Source organism: Chionomys nivalis, chromosome 2, assembly GCF_950005125.1.
Source record: "Chionomys nivalis chromosome 2, mChiNiv1.1, whole genome shotgun sequence".
NCBI classification, from domain to species: Eukaryota; Metazoa; Chordata; class Mammalia; order Rodentia; family Cricetidae; genus Chionomys; species Chionomys nivalis.
This window is the reverse complement of record NC_080087.1, coordinates 127,626,744-127,650,360: the sequence shown is the minus strand read 5'-3', so window position 1 is coordinate 127,650,360 and position 23,617 is coordinate 127,626,744. Positions and strand designations below refer to the sequence as shown.

The 23,617-nt window shown below is 35.3% G+C and overlaps 1 protein-coding gene across 1 annotated transcript in view; it reads right to left on the bottom strand.

Moving 5' to 3' along the window:
• Positions 1–23,617, bottom strand: part of Erbb4 (erb-b2 receptor tyrosine kinase 4) — a 1,078,513-nt gene that overhangs the window by 689,982 nt on the left and 364,914 nt on the right. Inside the window, exon 2 of the mRNA XM_057755450.1 lies at positions 16,722–16,873. Coding sequence (XP_057611433.1) covers positions 16,722–16,873 — 152 coding nt within the window. The remainder of the gene's footprint in view (positions 1–16,721; positions 16,874–23,617) is intronic.

The following is a 23,617-nucleotide window of genomic DNA, read 5'->3' as shown; positions in this document are numbered from 1 at the left end:
AAGAATTCTAAGCTTCTTGATGGAAATTTAATGAGACTGCTTCAAGTAAATGATGAAACTTGAATACTACAAAACTGAGCAATCTATACTAGAAAAATCTAACCTTCACCAGGTCATATTCCAGAGTTCAGCAATAGGAATACTAAAATTGAGAGACGGAATGAAAGCATTTTTCTCATTCTGAACTAATTTGAACTGAATATGTAAAGAATGTAGAGGTTGAGAAGTTATTAAGGCCTATGAAAGCATCCAAGAACCTTACTCATTGCTTGTAGTCCCCAGCCTTCTAGTTCCTTAAGCCACAGTCACTCCTAGATAGTTGGTCCCCGTGAATCCCCCTTCCATAGCTGTTTGAAGGGTTGGAGACACACCATCTGCCTCAGTTTATCCATTGGAGGATGCCTTTGTGTTCCTGAAGAACCATACCTGGGACTCCTTTTGCTCCTGGCTACTATATATCAAAAGTCCCACTTTCCCATGATACCCATTCCTTAGCAATGATTTTAGGGGATAATTCCTTTTTCATTAAATCTGTGGATAGCTATTTTTTAAAGGCAAAAACTATGAAATCCTCACAATCTGAGACTCAGGCTTTCATAGTTTTTATTTACATGGATAATTATTATTTTATATTTACTGGTGTGGAGATCCATGAGTGCCATTTTGTTACAGTAACATTGACTTTGAGTTTCAAATATAATCATGTATGTAGAAAAGCATTTCTGCAGTGAAAATTAAAAGAAATAGTTGCATGAGGACATCACAGTTATGAAGGTGGTTTAATATCTTCTACAGATAGACAACACCATCCTAGTTTTCATTCACAGGAGAAAATTTTAAAAAATCCATCTCAGATTACACCATTGGGTAGAGGATATAAGATCAGTATTTTCTGCTTTTCTATTAATGATTTGATGTAAGCACTGTGACCTAAGTTATGAATATGTTAAGTTATAGAAAAGAAAGAGCAAGACGAAGCACAGGCAAGGCTTACAGGAGACTTCCACTTAGAGTAACTCCAGAGCTTAAAGCCTAGATCAAGATGCATCTCCTGACATGATCTAATAAGCAAAACTGTTATTAAGGGGAGATCAGTAAAATGTTAACTCCCCCAAGCCAAGATAAAACCTAAATCTGGGACAACAATAAATAAGCTTTAGCACTCCACAGACAAAGCACCCAAGCTTCTTAACATTTTAACAGCCGCTGCAACTGCCTTTTCAGAATTAGAGAACAAATTTCTGTGTCAACAATTGGCATAACATAGCATCCAGAGCGGTCCATTCAATTCCTAGCTAGGTTTCCTGTCCTTCTGGGACTTTATAAAAACTCAATATTCCTCTGTAAGACTTTGACATCAAAGATGATGCTAATTATTATCAGATTGGTACGTACATATATATTCATATATCCACACATATGAAGCACGTAGAGAAAGAGTTAACCAATGTCAAGTGGTTACCTACAGTATGGTAGACACTTTCATCATTTCCTCCTTTCTTTCAGGTATTTTATAACACCATTGGCTCTGTGCCTTGAAAATACAAGGTGTTCAGTGACAAGTTCCTGCCCATTTTCCTGAACTCACAAGGCACTCCATTATATTATTAGAATGCCCTAATTGTTAGCAAAATCCTTATTTAAAGCCAAATTCTGCCTCTTTTAAGCTTATGCCTAATTATAAACTTCTAGGACAGTGAGAAACTATGCCACTCCCTGTTTTATGAGAGTCTTTCAAATATGTGTAACAGTAAGGATATGTACTTCCTTTCCCCTCTTTCCGGGCCAACACACCCACTCTTTCATCTGTTATTTTGAGGCATACTTCTGAAAATACAGTGTCCCAATTGCTTATTATAGACACATTCTGGTCAGTCATTCAACCCATAATCTCATGTCTTTATCTGATCACAATGGTCTTAATGTAGCACGAGAGGAACTGTTGAGTTTTGTGCTAAGTTTCTTATTGGCTGCTGAAATGGACCATCTCTTTGAGCATCATTTATCCTGGCACAATATGGGGAGTTCTTTCATATGCACATTCTGTAGAAGACTTTAATCAACAAATAATTAAATATTAGTAAACCATGGGAAACATTTCTGTTTGGAAGCAAATTGCAGTTACTTAGATTTCCCTTTTCATAAGCCACTATGCTAAGCATGGATTCTACTACAAGAATGCAGGGAGGAAAATTGAACTTAACTATGTACAATGGTGAACTTTTATGAGATCTCCAGTAAAAGTCCTCAGAATGCCCTGATTTTAAGTTCTGCCACCTATTGATAAATGACCCCAAGCAAGCCAGTTAACCTTTGAGTGTCTCAGAACCCTCATCAGCAAAATGTAATCAGCCTACTGCTTTGCTAGGATGCAGAGAATCTCTCAATTAAAAAGACAAATTATACATAAATATATAAGACACTATGGCAAAAGGTGCCTTATAAATCTTGAAAGGCGGAGTCAAAGGTTGACAAGGTGAAGCTATTCCACTCAAAAGATAAAAAGATCTAAGCTATTTGGAAAACACTACGGAGCCATTTAACACATACTTTGGTTATTAGCATATTCCTGTATCCTTGACTTCCTCTCTGCTCACCACACACATCCAGCTCCCAGGAAACTTGCAGCTCACTCTTCCCTTCCAAAGTTATTCTTTTTGGAGCTCTCTGCTTCTCTCCTGCTACTACATTTACTTCTATGTGGACTTCATGCCTGGCAACTTGTGTCTTCCGCTTTCCACAATAAACAATTATGAATAACTGCTCCAACAACTGGTGAAGCTTCTTCAATAGGCTACACTATGGAGAACAATCAAGTGGTCACTGCTGTCACTGCTGTCTTCCCTAATCCAGAATGAGAATGGAGGACAGCCCATCCAAGTGCCCGTCCTTGAAAGTGCAGGAAGTCCTTTAACCAGTAGGCAGGACATCCAAGTGGGATTTCTTAGGTGGGACTCTACTGTGTATTTTATTATCAGAAGGGTTCTCTAACCAAATCCCTGCAAATGAAAAGGAGGCTCCTTCTCTTGATTCTAATGTGATGCAATTACATTCTGCAAACAAAAGGTTAAGCCAAGTTCTTTAGGCAACTACATCATTTGAAAGACAACTCTGTTTTTGACATCAAAAGGCTTAACTACACCTTTCCATTTGTGAAACTTAACTTACTCTTTGCTGCATCTAAAAAGGAGCTTTAAAGCAAACATAGTGGCTGTTTAGTCCTTTCTAATAAAGTTAGGCTAGAAATGCCTTAGTGGTATTTCCGTTCTCCAGCAACCCCTGCCTGATCTGTGATTGCACCAGAATATGTCCTATGTTGCATACAAAGCAAACTTCCTACCCGGAAGCTTCCCAAAGTTACACACATTCAAGAAAGCTGCCATCACATACCATGGACACCATATTGCTTATTTGCCTTTCTGTTACTCTCAGGACAAGTGCTCAAATTTGGCATTTCCCAGTCTGTTAAATTCTTGATACTGAATAGTGTACAAAATCAAATTAGGATGCTTGCATTAGAGGCTGGTATAACCTTTAGAGGTGGAACATACTGGAAGGTCTTTTGGTCAACGGGGACATTCCTCCAGTGAGGAAACCTAGCCTGTTCCTCTCTCCACTTAGTCTCAGGCAAAAGCCATGCTGTCTGCAAATCTGGGACTAGAATTTTCAAAAATGAAAATAAGCTTTCTTTTCCTAAGTGTGTTGTACTATGATGGAAGCTGGCTGACATGGTCCATGGTCCATGGTCTGGCTGTTCAGTTTGAGCTTTTTTGGGTCCTTCATAGCATGATTAATGAAGATATACCTTGATTTTAACTGTAACTTCACAACCTCACTCTGAGATAGGCTAAGTAAGCACAGGAAAACAGCAGGCAAACTGGAAGCTGCTACAGGCTGAATGCAAGACCAAAAATGTTAGGACCAACACGGCTGACAAGTGTCCTTCGTTTCCTGATAATTGCAGTCCCATATCATTAATCATGCAAAATCACCTTCTTCTATCATGCACCTGATTCCTGTCACATCAGACAACCCAAGGCCATAAAGGTAAGTAAGCTCTCTTCTTGGGAAATTCCAACACAGTCTTGGATATCTTCAATCATTTCAACCTTAATTTGTGAATAAGAATCCTCAGTCAATGTTATTATTGTCCTATAATAAACTTTCTCTTAATTCCTAATTTGTCTCCTTGTTATCTCTTCCTTTGAAGCAGATAGCAACCTGGAAGCATTGGGTAGGGAGCTTAGACTGCACTTGATCTCTTTGAAACATTCCAGCCTTCTTCACTAATAAGAATTACAAGCTCTTAACATGGATTTAATTTTTTAAGCTGTACTTTCCAATCATAGCCTTTTGTCATTTTAACAACATACTGTTTGTAAAATTTGCCAGATCTTTACCATCCTCTTCTACACCCCTAACACTTCCTTATTTCTGCTGCCTCTCAACTGTTCTTTTCTTATGCCACAAACCATTTTCTTTTATTTGTTTCTTACCTCTAAATTTGAAAATTGAGTAAAAAGTAAATGTGTTTTTCTAGATAGAAATATACTTAGATTAACTTCTTTGTTTTTCTATAAGGAATACTTCCATGATTTTATAATGAAGAGTCCCTACTTTCTCAAAATGAAACAAACCTTGTTTACAACATTAATTCTCTTCCTACTATTCAATCATTAATTATTTATGTCATTCTTCTTTGTGGATTTGTGATTTAAAAAAAGATACTTTTTATTGTGCATGGGTAAACAATAAAGATATCGGCAATGTTTTCTATGTAATTTGAGCACATCTTAAAAGTGTGTGTGGAATTTATTTGCATTTGATATAATACTATACAGTGTTACACATACACACATATACTTCAAACCAGGGAGGCGTTAACTTTGTTTGTCTTGTTGGTTAGTGTAGGGATGAGGATATGATCAAACTGGGGGAGCATTTTCATGCCATAGAAATATATGACCTACTAAAAATGAGTCAGAAGAACGCATGTGATTGTCCGAAGAAGCAAAAAATGTATTGTATCACGGAAGGAAATGTAATACAATTTCAAAATCTTGTTTATTAAAAGTAAGATTGTGTATGGAAACGTGTTAATGAAAGGTATATTCTAGGTTCAATTCCTTTGTGTGATAAAACACTGACCAAAATCTACTTAGGAGAACAAAGAATTTATTTCAACTTACAGTTTCAAATCATACTCTATCAGTGAGGAAAGTCAAGTAAAGAATTTGAAGGCAAGTCAACTTGCTATTCCATATAGCATTGCCTCTGTCCATGGCAGGTATAGCCAAAGAAATACAGATACAGCAGAAACCATGAGAATATACTGACTGCTCTCTCAAAGAAGCTTGGGCTTAGCTAGCAGGGTTTTGTGTGTGGTGGGGGTTCAGGCAAGAACTGCCTTCCCATTGAAAAGTATTCCTAAATTTAATGAGGTCCTCCTATATCCATTAACAATCAAGACAACCCTCCACAGTCATACACACAGGCAAACCTGATCTAACTTGACCCTTTTCTTTCTGATGAATATAGACCTTGTTACATTTACACTTAACACCAGCTAGGACAAGGATGCTGATTAATCTTGGTTAACAACTTGGTTGTGTCTTAGATTAACTAAACTACACAGTTTTTGCTAGGTCATAAGCACATTTCTTTAAATAATAGATTGAAAAAGAATGACACTCTCCAAAAGTGGGCAAAAGCTTTCTGTGGAGATCCAGATATAAAAAGGCACGACAGAAACTTCTGCTGCTTTTGCTTGCTTCTTGTTCCTCTTGGCCTGTAAGTGCATCTGGCCTGCTGCTGCTATTTCTGATGTCATGCTTGACTAGTATCAGAATCTAGCTTCATCGATCTTCCAACATTGATGTAGACCATTCTCCCTTGAGGAATTATCTTGGCTTTCATCATCATTTTGGATCTGCTATGGCATGTAGCCTCATGGAGGACTAATTAGTCTCTAGATTCCCAGCCTCTCCATCATTGGACTACCCAACATGTATCATGTACACCAATCTAATAAATAGTCTTTGTGATATATATTCAATATATTGGTTCTTTTCCTCTAAAGAATCTGACATATAAAAGAGTCTCAGACTCTAAGGAAAATCTGAGAAGGATTATTGAAGGTCATGAAGGCCAAATCAATATAGGCCATAAACTGCACCACTTACCTACTTATTAAGTCTTTAGACATATGTGTAAGTATCTATATTATACTTCCAAAAATTTTACTACTAAAACCGTGTGTTTTCTGACTGAGGAAATAATTTCATGAAGTAGACGATTTACATACAGCAAAGTCAACCAAATGCTATAGAGAACACAAGTTAGAAAATAAATAGTTAAAAAATGTATATTATTCCTCTGACTATGTAAAAGAAATCATTCTCTAGTTATAAAGTTTATTTATGTATTCATTTCACAAACACTTGCTGAGCAGCCACTGTATGATAGGAGATTGGGTAAATGCTAAAATTTTGTGGGGAATACACATAGCTATCCTGCTATGAATTATTTAGGAACCTCGATAAAAATGTTCAAATAATTGCTGTAGTGGAATTTTCAGAAAGAAACACAGGATAATGTGAATATCCTTAATGAGTGGAAATCACTAAGACACTGGAGTTAAGAAAGTTTCTCTAAGAAATGATTATAATGCAGTTTGAAAATTGACCAGAATTTTAATCTCTATCTCTCTCTCTCTCTGTGACTTTCTCCCTCTCTTTCTACCTCCATTTCATTCACTCTCACCATCTTTTTTTTTTCTAGACAAATACAACATCGACTTGTTTTAAATTTCTTCCATCTAAATTCAACAATGTATTTTGATTCTCAGGTAGAATTAAATAAAGTAGATACCAATTGATAAGGCCTATATTTACCAAAACAAATACCTTAATTTTTACAGCTTTCATTACATATTTAATAGACTATTTTACAGTGAATGGATTCAAATTAGAGATCAAGAGAAATAATTACAGTGTTTCTAAATGCAAGAGTTTTAACATTTCATTTTTATACTTCTGACCTTTAAATTATGTTCTACGTGACCAAAGAGAGACCTTTAAAATTGACTTGGTTTCATGCAAAATTATCACTGAGTTTAATTCAGGCTTTTTCTTTGAAAGGCAATGAGGTGTCTCACTTAGAATTAAAACTAACAAAATATACACAGTTCTAAACTTTCAAGAGTTTTATGTGGTTGTACTCTAGTGTTTGGTTTTTAGAATCACAGACTGTTGCAAGATCTTTTCTTCATGTTAAATTTTTACCTGAAGCAATTAAAGAAAAAGAGGCCATTCAATGAGCAAGCTGGAAGGTGACATGAGAGCATGTGAGCTTTGGAAGAGGAAAGGGAAGGGAAAGGAAAATGTAATTACAAGCTTATAAAAAAAAAAACTAATAAAAATCCTTGCTTTATACAAACAAGAAGTAAAGAAATAGCCTACTTTTGAGAGCAGAAGAACAAATAATCACAAGGTAAAATGGGATTGCTACCTGCACTGTTCTTGTTTGAAGGCTAAAATAAGCCTAAATAATCACCGTACTCCCACTAGAAGACAATTTAAATGATTCAGTCCCCATTCCTTGCATGTTCTCAGAATCATAATAAATTATTCTTTATTTAAATATATTTCAATACAATACAGCTTTCTTTGAGAATCCATTATAGTTTAGTGAATTAAAATGAACTTCATTTTTAACTATTCTTATTGGTAATAAATAATGAGATTTTATTAGTAGCAATTATATCTTATAGTATTATCTTATAATCACTCAAAGGGATGGTGGAGATGACTCATTGGTTAAGAGCCATTGCTCTACAAGCATGGGGACTTGGGTTCAAATTCCCAGCACCAATGTAAATGAGTCAGCATAGCACAAGTGCTTGTAACCCCAGACCTGTGGAACAGAGCCATGTCGATACTGAGAGTGTGTGTATCAAACAACCTATACAAAAGAGAAAGCTTGCAATTCAGGCTTCCTGGCAATAAGGCAGAGAATGGTGGAAGCCTCCCAATGTCCTTGGATGTGAACACAAGTGTATACATTTGTATGACCCATGTAAGCACCAAATACACACAACCACAGAAATATCTTAACTAAATTTATAGACATATTAGACAGAGTTAGTATTTCATGTTAATATAATTCTCAATTATAAAGAAAGGTTGACCATTCATTTAAACATAAATGCTTACTTTCTTGTATTCATATAGTTGTATATTAGTAAACATTAGAGCTGAAAATCTTCATATATTTCTAATTTCCATTTCCTTTTTCAATATTTAAAATATTTATTTACTGTTAAACGTCAATTCTGAACATGGGTATTATTTTATTTATCACTAGTTTTTGTGTATATATGGATTGTATATAAACGTTTGCACATGTGTGTAAGAATGGACATATATGCAAAGTCCAAAAGAAGCCATTAGATAGTCTGATTAATGAATTTCTGTCTTTTTCTCTTAAGGTGTGTGTATGTGTTTTAATTTTTTTGTTTGTTTCTTTTGTTTGTTTGTTTGTTTTTTAATTTCCAAATTTAAAACTCTTTTTTCAGTTAGGTTGGCTGACTTACAAGGCCCAGATAACCTTCTGTCCCCAAAAATGTTTCGTCAGTTTTTATATGGGTTCTGTTGATCTGGTCAAAGGTCCTCAAGTTATTAATAATTTTGAGGCAGAGAGAAAACACTTAAACATTTTATTGAATATTTAATATAAATAGTTAAGAAGGTGGTTTAAAATATAAATATTTTAAAATAACAGCTCAATAAAAATATGGATTTTAATTTTTCTCATAAAATTTTTGAATGATAGTTTTTAGGTCAATGTATACTTTCAGATTACATGGTACTTAACCTCTAAACAAAAAAGTATATTTTCCTAAGCCAAGTGTAAATTACACAGACTTTCCAAATGTAACATAAGTTCCATGATTAGATTTAGTAGAAAATCTAGTTTCAATTTAAATGCCAGCTGTAAATACATATATACAAAACTGTATATGCATAATGTTTAATGATCTTAGAAGAAAGATGCAGAAACTCTCAAAGCCATGAAAATTCCATTTAAACCAGCATGCCTTCTTTGAACCACTGCCACGTTGAGGCATTATTCTTTCATCCTGGTCAGCACTCCTGTCTCACTCAGCCTAGAGATCATCACCGGAGTACAGGAAACGTGCTCTGTTTCACAACAGAGACAGTATTCCATATCTAGTCAACAAGGATTACTTAAATAAAATAGAGGACAATGTCTTATTTTAATTCTTGCTCACATTCCTTGAAGGCATAGATGATTTGAGCCCAACGACTGAAGGTTCTGAATATTTGGATGCTGATTTTTATGTCATTCTCTTAAAATCTGCAACCGTTAATAACATGGAAGCAAAACATAGACCATTTTACTCAATGAAAAATAACTAAAGAATATAAATACTAGACTTGATAGTCTTATTAACTGACTCAACAAATGCACATCTTTTTGTTAGATTTTTTTTTTTTTGGAAAAAGCAATCCAGGCTTATCATATAATCTACCATGTTATAAACCAAACAAAATGTATAAACCACACACACACACACACGCACACACACACTACAAGCAAAAATTTGCATATCCTTTTGGTAAATGCAATAAAATAACAAATGAGGGCCATTGTATGATGTTATAGATCATTCATTTATTGATACAATGATATTTTTCTTTCAAATTTGGTGCTTTTTTTTAATAAGACTACTTTTCTCATCCTATTTCTATCATTTTCTCCCACATAAGTCTTTCTGTCATATATAATGGGAAATAAAGTAAACACAGGTAAGCAGGACTTGCCATTAGTTAAACAAACTATTACATGAACCATTTTCTCATCCAATTAAATACTTTGTAGGTCAACTGTTTATATTTAAAAGTTAATTCTTATTTTACTAACTAATGTTATACAGCACAAAACTTAACATAAACACCTAGACATAGAGTCATTTGTTATCTAGGAGAAAACAACAGCGATATATATATATATATATATATATATATATATATATATATATATATATATCCTGATAAATGGTATGATGAAACAACCCTGGCGATGATTAAATGGATGAGATCACTTGCCATAAAGGCATGAGGAACAGAGTTCATATCTTTAGAATCCTTGTAAAAGGCAGGAATATCTATATGTTCTTCTATCTTCAGAGCTTAAGAGGAAAGTTGGGAAGATCCGAGATTCTTCTTGAAGAGCCAGTGTAGGAAAAACCCTCAAATAATAAAGTGGAGTGCAATAGAGGAAGACACCTAATGCCTTCTGTTGGCCTACACATATGTGTGTAAAGAAGCACACACATACATACACACACACCTACACACACATCACTACCATACACACATAACATATACAATATCTTAAAAATGGTAGAGCCATATTACTATAAAATACTAATTAAATTGTTATCTGAAATTCAAAGGCTCTATGATTTTTTTTTTTAGCCCCACCGTGGGCTTGAGCAAACCACATCAATCATTAATCAATAAAATGCCCTACAAACTTGCCGACATCTAATCTAAATGGAGGCATTTTCGCAATTATAATTCCTCTTCCCAAATATATGTATCAGATTAACAAATATCAACCAGAACACTGGGTGGGTTATTGTGTTCTACAGCAAAGAATTAGACCAGAATCCATGGTTAGGGATAGTAACAGCAACAGTTTCCAAAAGGGAAAACTTTTTCTAAGAATGAGAGTGGGAAAGGAAGTCGAGGATCATGCAGCCAAAGCCCTGTAGCACTTCTAGAAACTGTCACTGTGCTGTAATATGATGTTTATAACAGCCTGAATTTGTGTTTCCAGGCAAAAGTCATAGTAATTTGTGTTTGTGTTCTGAATAAACTATATCATATTCCCTGTTTTTAAAAGAAAGAAAGGAAAAAAGGAAGAAGGAAAGAAAGAAAGAAAGAAAGAAAGGAAGGAAGGAAGGAAGGAAGGAAGGAAGGAAGGAAGGAAGGAATTCAAAGTCTTTTTTTTGATTTTGAGGATAGAATACTTTCTTGATTAAAAATCAAAAATACATCTTTTCTGGGATGTTTTTGTTTTGACAGAAATCTTTATGTAGCATACTCCCTTGTACTTTAAAATATATTCAGTTTTGTCAATATAGGATTAAAGCAGATTGCATTTTTAAAACGATGGTACATGCTCACTAGAGCATGCAACACTAATATATATATATATATATATATATATATATATATATATATATATATATATAGGAAATATAGCAACATCTTAAAATTATGTTTTCTTACTTTCTCAAAGTCATCATTAACAAATTTTATATATCAATAGATAGATAGGTACATAGATGACAGATATACATATGGATAGATAGATAAATAGATATAGATACATGATTGACAAGATAGAATAAGTAGATAGCTGGATGCTGTTATTTTAAATCAGTCTCTGTATTTATTTTTTATTCTTTTTTCATGTATAGTAATTATTTGAATGATAGGATAAACAGGTCCAATGAACTAGTGATATTATTACTATTTCAGGTCAATATACCAAGTATTATGTTTCTATCGTTATAATCTTAATGTAGACTATTTCAAAACCATGTGCACACAGCTAAATGAAGCCAAAGATTATAGCAGAGGATGGAGTGTATTACGAGCACAGCAGATACAACAATATTTTATAAATTGCTGGTAGTTAACAGTATTAGCTAACATGGATGTATAAGAAAAGAAAAATAAATTTAAGGTATAAAAGCTGAGGAGTCAGGCACCTTTCTAGGGGACCTAAACTGTTGAATGTCAGCACTTGCCAAGAATGGAAGACAAAGGAGGAGAAACTAGCCAGAATTCTAATGAGGTAAGAGGTCTAATGTTTCAATCCCATTACTGGCTACACCATGGTTTGTTTTAGAGAATTCACGAAGTGTAGGACAGTAACACCAAATCTGTGGTTTTATGCCTGTTGCTTTCTATTTTATGCTTCCCCTTGTGGTGGTGATAAAGTATAAAGTAAGTAAGCTTTACAGCCTCTTTTCTTCCTAGCCAACTGTGTGCTGGCTTAGCGGTCAAATATTAAAAACAGTTAACTAGATTATTTATCCTTCCTAAAAGAAATTCAGGAAAAGGAAGTTGTATGAAAAATATGTGGAAGGAGACTGTTTTCTATAATGAAAACTTCTTGAAAACAATGCATTGAAATGCATTTCGGCAGTGATGTCGCCTATCAGAAAAAGGCAAGGGTCTCCAAAGCATCCCACTGTCTCTAAAAGGAAAAAAGCACAGCTTCTATTCCCCATCTTTCTCTCCTCTTCTCCCACCTCTCGTGCTCTTGCTCTTCCTCTTCCATGCTTGTTTTGAAGAATCTCTTGATTCCCAGGATGGCCTTGACTCTACAGGCCCAAGAAAGATCCTGATCCCTGATCAGCTGCTCTTCTGGCCAGCACTTCCCACACCCAGGTTGTACTCTTTACTGGAGGTACAGGATCAAATCCAGGACCTTGTGCTCGCTAGACATGTATGCTACCAACTGAATTATGTCCATAACATATTTTCAATCTAATTTCAAAGGCTCATTTATTTATTTCTTTTTGAGATCCTTGGAGGGATACCCATTGGAGTACTTCAGTTATACTAAAGGAAATAACATTTATCCCGTTTAATGGGCAAAGTTAGAAATTATAAGATTACAATCAAGTTCCAGAAGTATCTCATGGACACCAATGAATGAAATGTCTAGGCCCAACAAGCCATCAGAAGAACACAAGAGGGAGCTGAAGAAATGACTCAGTGACTGCTCTTTGAGAGCACCTGGATTCAATTCCTAACACCCACATGGCAGCTCAGAACTGCCTGGTGGATCCAACACCCTCACACAGACGTACATGCACAAATATTGGCAAAACACAGATATCCATAAAATAAAAAATAAACAATTCATTTTTTTTAAAAGTAAATAAATCACAGGGTAAAAAGGACTTGTAATACTGCCATTAGTCAAGACATAAAGAAATTTTTCCACTAAAACCCATAACAGCCACAGTAAAATGTGTTTTCTTTAAACAAACAAACAACAACAGCAAAACAAAACCAACCAAACAAACAAAAACGCTGGCAGTGGTGATCTATGCTTTTAATCCCAGCAATCGGGAGTCAGACACAGGCAGATCTCTGTGAGTTCAAGATCAGTCTGGTCTACAAGAGTGACTTTCAAGAAACCCTGTCTCAGAGAGAGAGAGAGAGAGAGAGAGAGAGAGAGAGAGATGCAGGGGAGGCAACTAGTCTGAGTCTCATGTTAATATTTTGGGAAAGTACTCTCTTTCTCTGTTCTGTGCGTCTGTTTCCGAGTGCTGGCTCACATCTACTGGGAGTACATTTCTTTCTGGCATTCAAACCACAAGATAAGGATGGCTATGTTCAGGTACCTAAGGGGACAGGGAACCTGAGTGCAGAACCCGAGTGCTTTTGGTTTTAATACCAACTATTTCTAAGTCAGGTTTCTAATTGACACACCCTGTGTTTTTTCCTCAAATGAGTGGCATTGTGGATATGTTGGCACTGAAATCGTGAGGCTATCAGCACAGACTTTCATGCTGTTTAGAGAACATTTTACCATTAAAGAAAACTCTAAGCCGGGCGGTGGTGGCGCACGCCTTTAATCCCAACACTTGGGAGGCAGAGGCAGGCGGATCTCTGTGAGTTCGAGACCAGCCTGGTCTACAAGAGCTAGTTCCAGGACAGGCTCCAAAACCACAGAGAAACCCTGTCTCGAAAAACCAAAAAAAAAAAAAAAAAAAAAAACAACAACTCTATAACAAATCAATAGTTTTAAAAACTTTCTTAGTGGGGATGAGGAGAGGTTCAGTCAGTCTTGCTGGGCAAGGATGAGAACCCGTTTGATTTGGAGTACCCACTAAATGCTGAGTAGAGTGTAATGCTGGCAGTGAAGGGCCTGGGAAGGAACAATCTCTGGCGTGTCATAGGGCCAAATTGGTGAGTTCCAGGTTTAGTGAGAGACACAGTCTCAAGGAAATATTGCCAAGAAGAAATTAAGGAAGACAACTGGTGTCAACCTCTGGCTTCTGCATGGGCATATGTATATGTGTTCATCTGTACACACCTGCACTTGTGCGACACACACAAACATATACATACAAATATGCTACACAGAAGGACACCCATTGATTCTGTAGTGAGCAAATCACCTAGTTCATGTTAGGTACTTTTCTAAATACTGACTGCTCAGAGATGGAATAAGTTTGACCTGGCCTGAGGGTAACACAAATTACAGAACGGGTAGTGCTTTCAGAAAGAAAAAGAAAAAGAAAAAAAAAAAAAACAACAACAACAATATGTCAGAACATGACAACCATGCTGCTATGACATGAACATAAGATTGGGACATTTTTCTAAAGACAAAATAATTTCTGGGGCTCCTAAAGACAGGAATGGATTCAGAAAGAAATTGGTACCCATTAAGCCTCCCTCTCCATATGCATAATAGATTTAAGCTATTCTTCCAAAAGGGAAATTGAGAACATCTTTGAAAATTTTCTCTATAAATCATGATCACACGAGCACATCTAAGGGCCATGTGAACCAAGACAAAGACTGGCATGACTTTACAATTAGCCTCCACAATTCAGAACTTCTAGGGAAGGGTAGCATGATGTAGAGAAAGAAGTTCTTCATTGCTTGGGTTCTGTTCCTAATGTGTTTTTAGTGGTCAGTTATGTGATGAGAAAGTTACTGTAAGGGCAGATCATCCAGAAGGTGATTTTAAGAATAAATAAAACTCCAAATTAGAAGAAGGCTTTTAGAATATGCCAGAATAAAACTTTAAATAGCATGTCACTTAGTAACCTAGTATATAACTCTCTCTCTTTCTCCCCTCTCTCTCGTTCTCTCTCTCCCTCTCTCTTTTTCTATAGCCCTTCCTTCCCCCTTCCTCCTTCCTTCCCTCCCCCCTTCTCTCATAGTCACTACTCTTTTCTCATCAAGGAACAGAACAAAAAATGAGACTCTGCAATCTTCTACCTTTGGCCTACTGGTTAATTTTTCTCTTTTTAATGTCATTGACATTTTCGTCTAATCAAATGTCACTTGAATGCTGACATAACCTAAATGATTTCCTCATTAGACTCAGTAGTGTTCCAATGCAATATTTTATTTTACCCTCATTCTTTTTTTATTAATTTATTTATTTATTTATTTCTTAAAGATTTCTGCCTCTTCCCCGCCTCATTCTTTTTCTTCATCTCCATTGCACTGTTTGCTGTAGGTAGGAGTCACATGTGATTTATTTAGATGTGTATTCTCAAGTGTCTACAAAGTTGAAGTCAAAAGCATTAGTTGCTATTGTAGATGAGCTAAGATTATTTTTAAACAATAAATATATGTCACATTTAAGAATGATTGTATTATGAAGCAACAAAATATACATGAACAAAATATATTAACAAGTAAAAAGAAAATTATTAAAATTATTTTTAATAAAACATTAACTTACAGATGTGTATGGGTTAGCACAAAGTTTATAAGAATTTACAGAGGCTATTTAGGAACCAGTATGAAACCATTTCTAATTCCACATAGAAATCTCAGCCTGGTTTATTTTACTTTTCCCAAACACATTCACTAAATTAAGTTCAACATGTTTCCTAAGAATGTTAGACCTATTGTTTAAAGGATGTTACTCAAACATGTATATATAACTTTCATATTCTAGAGGTTAAAATTCTAAAGAATGGTATTATTGGTCAATAATTGCACTATAAGATTATAAGGATTACACAATTATAAATATTTTCACATTGCATTATTTAAAGAAAATATATGATATAGGTTTATGTAGCTACATATGTTCACAAATACACACTTTTTATTTTCAATGAAATCTAGCAATATGGCAAATCAAGTGAAACACACGGAAGACGTTCGCACAGCTATTACAGGGCATTCCTAATCTCTCTCACGCTGTTTGGATCTGAGGGACTGTTTACTTCCATTGCCCCTGTTTTTGCTTTCTCCTATAGTTTTCCTCTGCTTCAGCATCATTCCGTTTTTCACATGTGGCCTAAGATAGTTTCTATACACTGCATTTTAGAAAGGAGAGCTAAGAACTCAGATGTTGAGTCTTCTACGGTCCTATCTTTCTAGAAAGATGCTATGTAATTTTCATAGGTAACTCATAGATGTATCATCTATTTGCAATTTCTTCTGAATTGACTTTAGATGGTTTACAGTTTCGAAAGAAATGGCATTGACCTGAATTAGGAGGAGCGACACTATTGCTCTCTGCATCATCCTCTTCTCTGAGTGACAGAGCGAGGCAGAGAAGAGATGAAGCTGAAGCCACCCATTCTTATCTGATTAGTCCTCTGACTCTCTTAGTCCTCATCCTGTCAGGAAAAGAGGGCACTTGCAGTGTGTCCTGCACTCTACCATGACAGGATCTTTTTATCAGTCTAACGGTGGCAGCACCTATCTACGTGGGTCGTCAGTCACTTTGGCATTGCTATTCCTATCCATTTCCTGCAGGTGCCTCCCTGTTGCTTATCTTCTGCCTACAGTCACAGACTCTGCCTGGCAGAAGGGTAGAGCTACCATTTCTAATCTAGAAGGGCTCGCTTTGCACATTATGACATCATGCCCACTCAAAAAGAACAGTAGAAAAAGAAATAGCTGTACCCGCAGGAAGGAGAGGTCCCGGTTGTGCTCGATGCTGGTGATCTCCAGGTTGCCCATGACTACCTCACAGTTTTCATAATATTTGCGCAAGGCTCGGTACTGCTGTTCCAGGTCAGAGAGAGAGCTCAGTTTATTCTCTGTTCCTGCGCACACTGAAAAGACAAAGATGCACCTGAAGTTATATAACCTGTATGTGACATGAACAAAGATAATAGTGCACTACTGAATAGTTTATCCCAACTCAAGATATTTAAAACATGATCAAGGGTCATAGACTACCACCCCTCCAGAGAGAAATTAGCTTAACTTTTGTTTAATAACACATGTCAAGCAAGGAAAAGAAAGAATGGCTTCCATGAAATTCTTTAATTAAATTTTAAGAGGATACTTGATATAATCACATTTGCTGTGCTTATACAAAAGCTTGCAGAGAAAAAGACTTAATTTCATCTATATATGGTTCTCTTTAAGATTTATCGTCTACCCAAATTTCTACACATAAATACAACTGAAAGATGAGAGTAACAATATTTAAAAAATTATTTACTATCTACTGTACAATAAGTTGTTCTAGTAAATAATCTTAGTGATATAAATATGCACATGCAGACCAACCTCAATAATACCATCTTTAAAATGTGTTAAGCAATTTGATTTGAAATGTTTCATAAATACACTACAAATAAGATATGTAATAAAGTGCTGACCTTACCCAAGTCATCTACACGCATATTCTTGAGTTTTCAAAAGCATAATGTTCTGCTTGTACGTATATTAGTCATGCATACTTGATTGATGAAACTTTATTTTTGTTCGTAACTCAGCCCATGAATGTACACACATACATGTCTGGTTTTTGTATGTAGTGCTATCTATTTTGCCTTTCACCCTCAGATTTTAATGTTGTTTTCACAGCACACAAATAGGTATGTAAACAGTCCTTAACATTTAATATACTGGTCAGTTTTCCTTAGGCTAAAACAGTGGAATGTAAATCTTAAATACTAATGAGTAACTTAAAATCTGTATTTTAAATGTATCTTCTTTAAGTAAGTTAATTAGTATATCCAAAATAAAGCACAAATAACTTCAAAGATGCTGGTAGCAGAGATTGAGAGAAAGGTCACATATACAATTGTATGTCCTGTATATTGAAATGACAAGTAACTATGCTTGGTGTTATTTTCACAGGGGTGGACAGGAGAAAAAACCTTGAGGGAATACTCTTAACATTTAAGACCATCTTGAATCCTGTTTTACTAGTAATTATACCAAAAATGACAAAATTTTAATGTAAAAAATTTGAAGATGATTATATATCTAATCCACAGCACTACTGGGATGTTGTGGAAACTTCAAATAGTAGACAAAACCTATAGAGAGATGTTCCTATCCAATTCAAGAGTGATATGTTGCAATAACTCACCACAGGCACTCAAAACCATAGACTAGACCCTCAGAAACCATAACTACTGCAAATCTTTCTCTCTATGAGCTGATGATCTCAGGTATTTGTAGGAAATAGGGTCAAGTTAAGGCAACAGTGGGTAGTCCTGGTGCAATGTGTTCTATGCCCATTCAAGAGAAAGACCCTGGGCTGTGGAGACAAGTCACTGAGTAGTATTTGTTGCTCAAGGCTCAGGATCTGAATTAACTCCCCCAGAACCATGTAAAAACAAAACAAACAAATAACCAGGTATAATTATGCTTCTCTTTATCCCTGACACTGGGGGTTGAACAAGGTAGAGATAAGTATATCACTGAGTTTACTGGGCAAACCGTCTAGCTAAAATGACAAGAACTCAAAGTTCAGCGAGAGATTTGGTCTTAGAATAAATGAATGAACAAACAGACAAACAAACAAACAAATAAATAGTAGCAAAGTGGCTAATACAGACATGGTGGCATCAGCCTCTGGCCTCCATGTGTCCTTGTACTACTGAGCATGTGTACACGTACTACTCATGCACACATTCACACAGCCAAAGGAGGAAGCATCATGCAGTGCAGCTACCTAGGAAGACAGCCCTGTGATCATAAAGGCAAAGCCGGAATGAAGCACCTAAAATATAAAGGATGTCATGGACTGTCAGTCATTATTAGTAGCTGGAGAGAGGCAAGGGAAGATGCTGACTGAATCTCAACAGGTATATGAACCTGGGGATGCCCATTGTTTAGATTTCTGACCTGCAGATATGGGAGAAGGTAAATGCTACTAAAGTAAGTTCCTTACTCTGTGATACTTTGTCACAATACTGATTATTTCTCCCTAAAATCACTTATTTTTGGATAGAGTTTATAGCATAGGCTATATGAAACTCCCTGTTATCTAGGTGTGTCTCAAACCTTCAACAAATATAACTTAGTCTTCCAAGAAAGACACTATGCCAGGCTTGAAATAATAGCATATACATGTAAAACCATCTCTTTCTTTCTGTATGGTAGTAGAGTAAGGAGTTTTCATATGGAAATTTATACACTAAAAACAAAGATTACATTTCACTCCTTTCTTTGAAAGTAAGAATAGCCACAGAGTCTATGTTTTGACATGCTGTGGATCACGTTCTCAGAACTTTTACTTTCAATGTGGGTAGAACCAGTTTTGTCTGATTACTTCATATTATCTTCAAGTTGGCTTCAAGAAATGCAAGAGGGTTAAATCTATAATTATTTTATTACTGATTATTTCATTAATAAATACAATGTAATATATAATATTATCATATCCACACCCAATTTCCCATCTTCAATTTCCCTTACATAGCCCTTAATAAGACCCAACCCCAACTGCACTCCCTCTTTTTGCTGGTCTTCATGGTAGTTGCATGGGTACTAGTAATTCACCACAGCCTTGGAAACATACAAGTGGGAATACATTCAATAAAAGAATGACTCTTTTTTTCCTAACAGGATTAACTTCCAGTAGCTCCACGGTAAAGAGTGGTCCTGGAGGGTATGTCCCCATCCCTGTTGGCTATTCTTTGTTGGCTATCTTGACCTTGTGTAAGCAACCCCATTTAGTATGAGTTCATGAGTACGACAGTTGTTTCAAGACAAGCAGTTTTTATTTTATCGCACTCTGGCCTATTGTTCAGTTCATACATTCTTTTGCTCTTCTCCACTGTGTCCTCTAAACCTTGGTGATAGTAGTGGAGTAAGGCTGATAAAGACATCCCATTTGGGAGTGTGCACTCAACCAATTGCTCTCAGCAATTTGCTTATTATGCACTGAACTCTTGTGATGTGGGGATATTTTTCTCTCTATTCTATGAATATGCTTTATTGCCTTTGGTTATTAACAAAGCAGATGGAATCCAGGAGATACCATGAAACTGCCAAAGCAGAAAGATGCTAGAATATAACCAGTAGGCCACAGCCTTGTGGTGATACATAGATTAATAGAAATGCATTAATTTAAGATATAAGAATTAGCTAGAAATACACCTGAGCCAGCAGCTTAACAGTGTTGTAATTAATATAGTTTCTGTGTGATTATTCAAATTCAGGTCTGGGTAGTCAGGACACTAAAGTGTAATCTCTGCTTACTCTCTTGACATATAATATAAAGATCTATTTTTATTTATGAGAGGTTGACAATGTGTGTATGTGTGTTTGTGTGTGTGTGTGTGTGCACTCACATGTGTGCATACTGCTGAGGACGTCTAGAGAAGTATTAAATAGCCTAGAATTGGAGTTATAATTGGCATGAGCTGCCCTTGAAAGGTGATGGGAACTGAACTTAGCTCCTCTATAAAAAGGGCAAGGACTATAACTAAACCATTTCTCCAGCCTAGAAAGCTATATATTAAGTCATGATCTTGACTTTAAAGGAAGGACCAATCCCAAAGATGGTTGAGAAATTAGGTACAGGAGGTAGGATTTCAAACGACTGTGAATTGTATTGTTAAATTTTCACTAACAACAATATAACAGTTATATTGGCTCAAGAGCTAAAATATTATCCATAAAGGAGGATTAAAACTAAAGTTGTATGGTCTGTGTCATAAATAATTTCAACTACTTTGTCTGGCTATTGTAGAAGATACATTCCACACAAAATGAGTCAATTTGGTCAATGGAACAATTTACCAGGTATGTAGGACATCTCCTCTTTGTAAACTAAAAAGTTCTAGAACAAGATGAATTCTGTTGATAAATAATATTCAATAAAAGCAGAATAGTGACCATAATTTATTCACATAGAAATCTGTTATTGATCAAGATTAAAGCTAGGCTTTTACTTTGCATAATACATTAGAAACTCATTGAGAAAACTTTTAGTCCATGGTCTCTATTTTATTGCTCCATGCAAATTAAAACACTTCCTATAAAAATAAAATATCTGTGAAAAAACTATTATATAAGTTTATGAAATGTCGATTTTAATTAAGTCCCAATGATGCTAAACTTTTATTTTAAATCAGCATGATACTGTCTAAATGAAGAGGGTTTTAAATATTGAGTGCATTCTGACCTTTGGTCTGAAAGACTAAGCACATTTGGGGTACTCACATTTGATATTCTAATTGAAATATTTAAATATTGTTGCATGCTTGCTTTTTCAATTATATTAAAAAGAAATGCATAGCATGAAGAAGGCATCGAATTCAGATAGTTTTAAGTTCATGGCTTAGTTAGTTTTACTACTGCTATGAGAAAGCCCCATGACCCAAAAGAAGTTGGGAAACAAAGTTTATTTGGCTTGCATGTCAGCTCGTCACTGAAGGAAGTCAGAACAGAAATTTAAAAAGCTCAGAAACCTGGTAGCAGGAGCTGATGCAGAGACCATGAAAGAAAGGGGTGTCTCTTTCGTGCTGACTCCTCATCGCTTGCTGGGCCTGATATTTTATAGAACTCAGAACCACAGTCCAGCTGTGGCCCCACCTACAACGACTAATTTACAAAATGCCCTCCAGACTGACCTATAGTCAATCCTTGTGGGGGCATTTTCTTAACTGAAGTTCCCACCTCTCAGATGACTACAGCTTGTGCCAAGTTGACATCAAACTATCCAGCGTAATGTTAAACTCATTGTTTAACATGAGACAATGTAATGCAAACATTAAAAGGTTCTCACCCTTCTGGAATCCACAGGCACCTTCATAAACATGGTGCACTTTACATGCATGCATGCAAAATACTCAGAATTATAAAATAAAAACCAACAAATATTTTTAAAATGAAGATATATTCAAATAATACTCATTTAGCTGATCTTAATAAAACCGTAAAAATAACTTAAAATGCTACTACTTAAGTTTTAATAACTCCATAAAGATAACCCATATTGTGTATATACTTTACTTAAATGCAAAATTACTGTAAGATTACTATAAGTGTATTTAGAAATACTTCTTAAAGAAATTCCAATAAACAAAAGTCACAATATTTTATTCTAAACACTCTTAGTCTTGAAGCATTTGTTATTATATGCTGTTCAATTAAAGAAATATTTTTGTGGCAGTAAGAAATTTCTTTATATTTAGCTCTGATCTGAACTGAGAAGAATCAATGGTATATCAAACACAGAGTTTATCTTGAGAGGCAGACTTGGTTGTTAAGGAATTAGTTTGGATGGAAGCATAAAAATCTCTGTGGTTCTCCTCATGAAGCTCTCATCGAATGCCTCACAGCTTTCATTTGTCAATCGATTTTACAATCAGGCAATGCATACAAGACAATGCTTAAGCCATCAAGTTACATTGATTTCACAAAGCTGTTTATCAAACCTGAATTGAAAAATCTTCTTCAACAGCCCAAACAACTTTAACAACACCCAACCTCTTTGCCAACACTGTTAGAAAGTCTTTGAATGATAAATTTACAACAGTTTAAGCTTCAGAAATCCTAAATTTACCTGAACTCCCCAGGGTATCATTCAAATGTAACTGCAGGTGTCAAGATCTATGTGAGGCCAATGCAATTGCCAATTATTCTATTTAGTTTTGATTCAATTACAAGTGTAGCTATACTATTGGACACAGGATTCTCTAGCTTCACAACTGGCATCCAACGTAATCACCATTCAGTTAAAAAGATCAGAAACCAAAAACTTGTGGTAATTTTAAGTCTTGTCTAACAAAATCATTCATATGATTCCCATTGTTCCAATATTAATACAAAATTGTTGGCCTCAAATCTCACTTAATATATAATGAGATTTTCTCAACATAGCTTTATGGATTATTAATATTGTCTTCATACAAACATCATCCTTATAGAAAAGCTTTCTCCTTTCAACTATTATTTCACATTGAAAGACTATCACAAAAACTACACACACACACATACACACAGTTGGTTTTGTTTATTATCTCAGCTGTGCATAAAGATTTATGTGTGTGTGTATTTGTGTGTACTTTTGTGTGCATGTGTATGCCCCATATATGCAGGTATCCTGTGAGACCAGAAGATGGTGGTGTAAGCCTGAAGCTGGAGCTACAGGCTGATCTGCCAGAGGTGGGTGCTGGAATCTGGTCTTCTAGAACAGCCTCAAGTGTTCTTAATCTCTGCGCTAGCTCTCCACACTCTGCATGATGCTTCTGAACTATTCTTCCCAAACCTGTTTTTTTCAACACAAATTGATCTTACTAATAAGTCTATTTGCTATTTTATATTTCACACGTTAGCTTTATGAATTAAAGATAAATTTAAATTCAATGTATGAAGCAACTATTAATAAAATGGTAAAATGGACTTTCATTAATGATCTATGGTAGTCTTTCTCCACACTCATTAATTTATATTTTACAAAATTTCCATTTCAAAGATATAAAAATATAATAGTAATGAGTGAATTATTTGGAATCATATTTGTCTCCTATATTTGACTTAAATAATATTAATTTGCCACTATTTATTTGGAATTCACTCTTAATCTTTCTCTTATGGCCTCT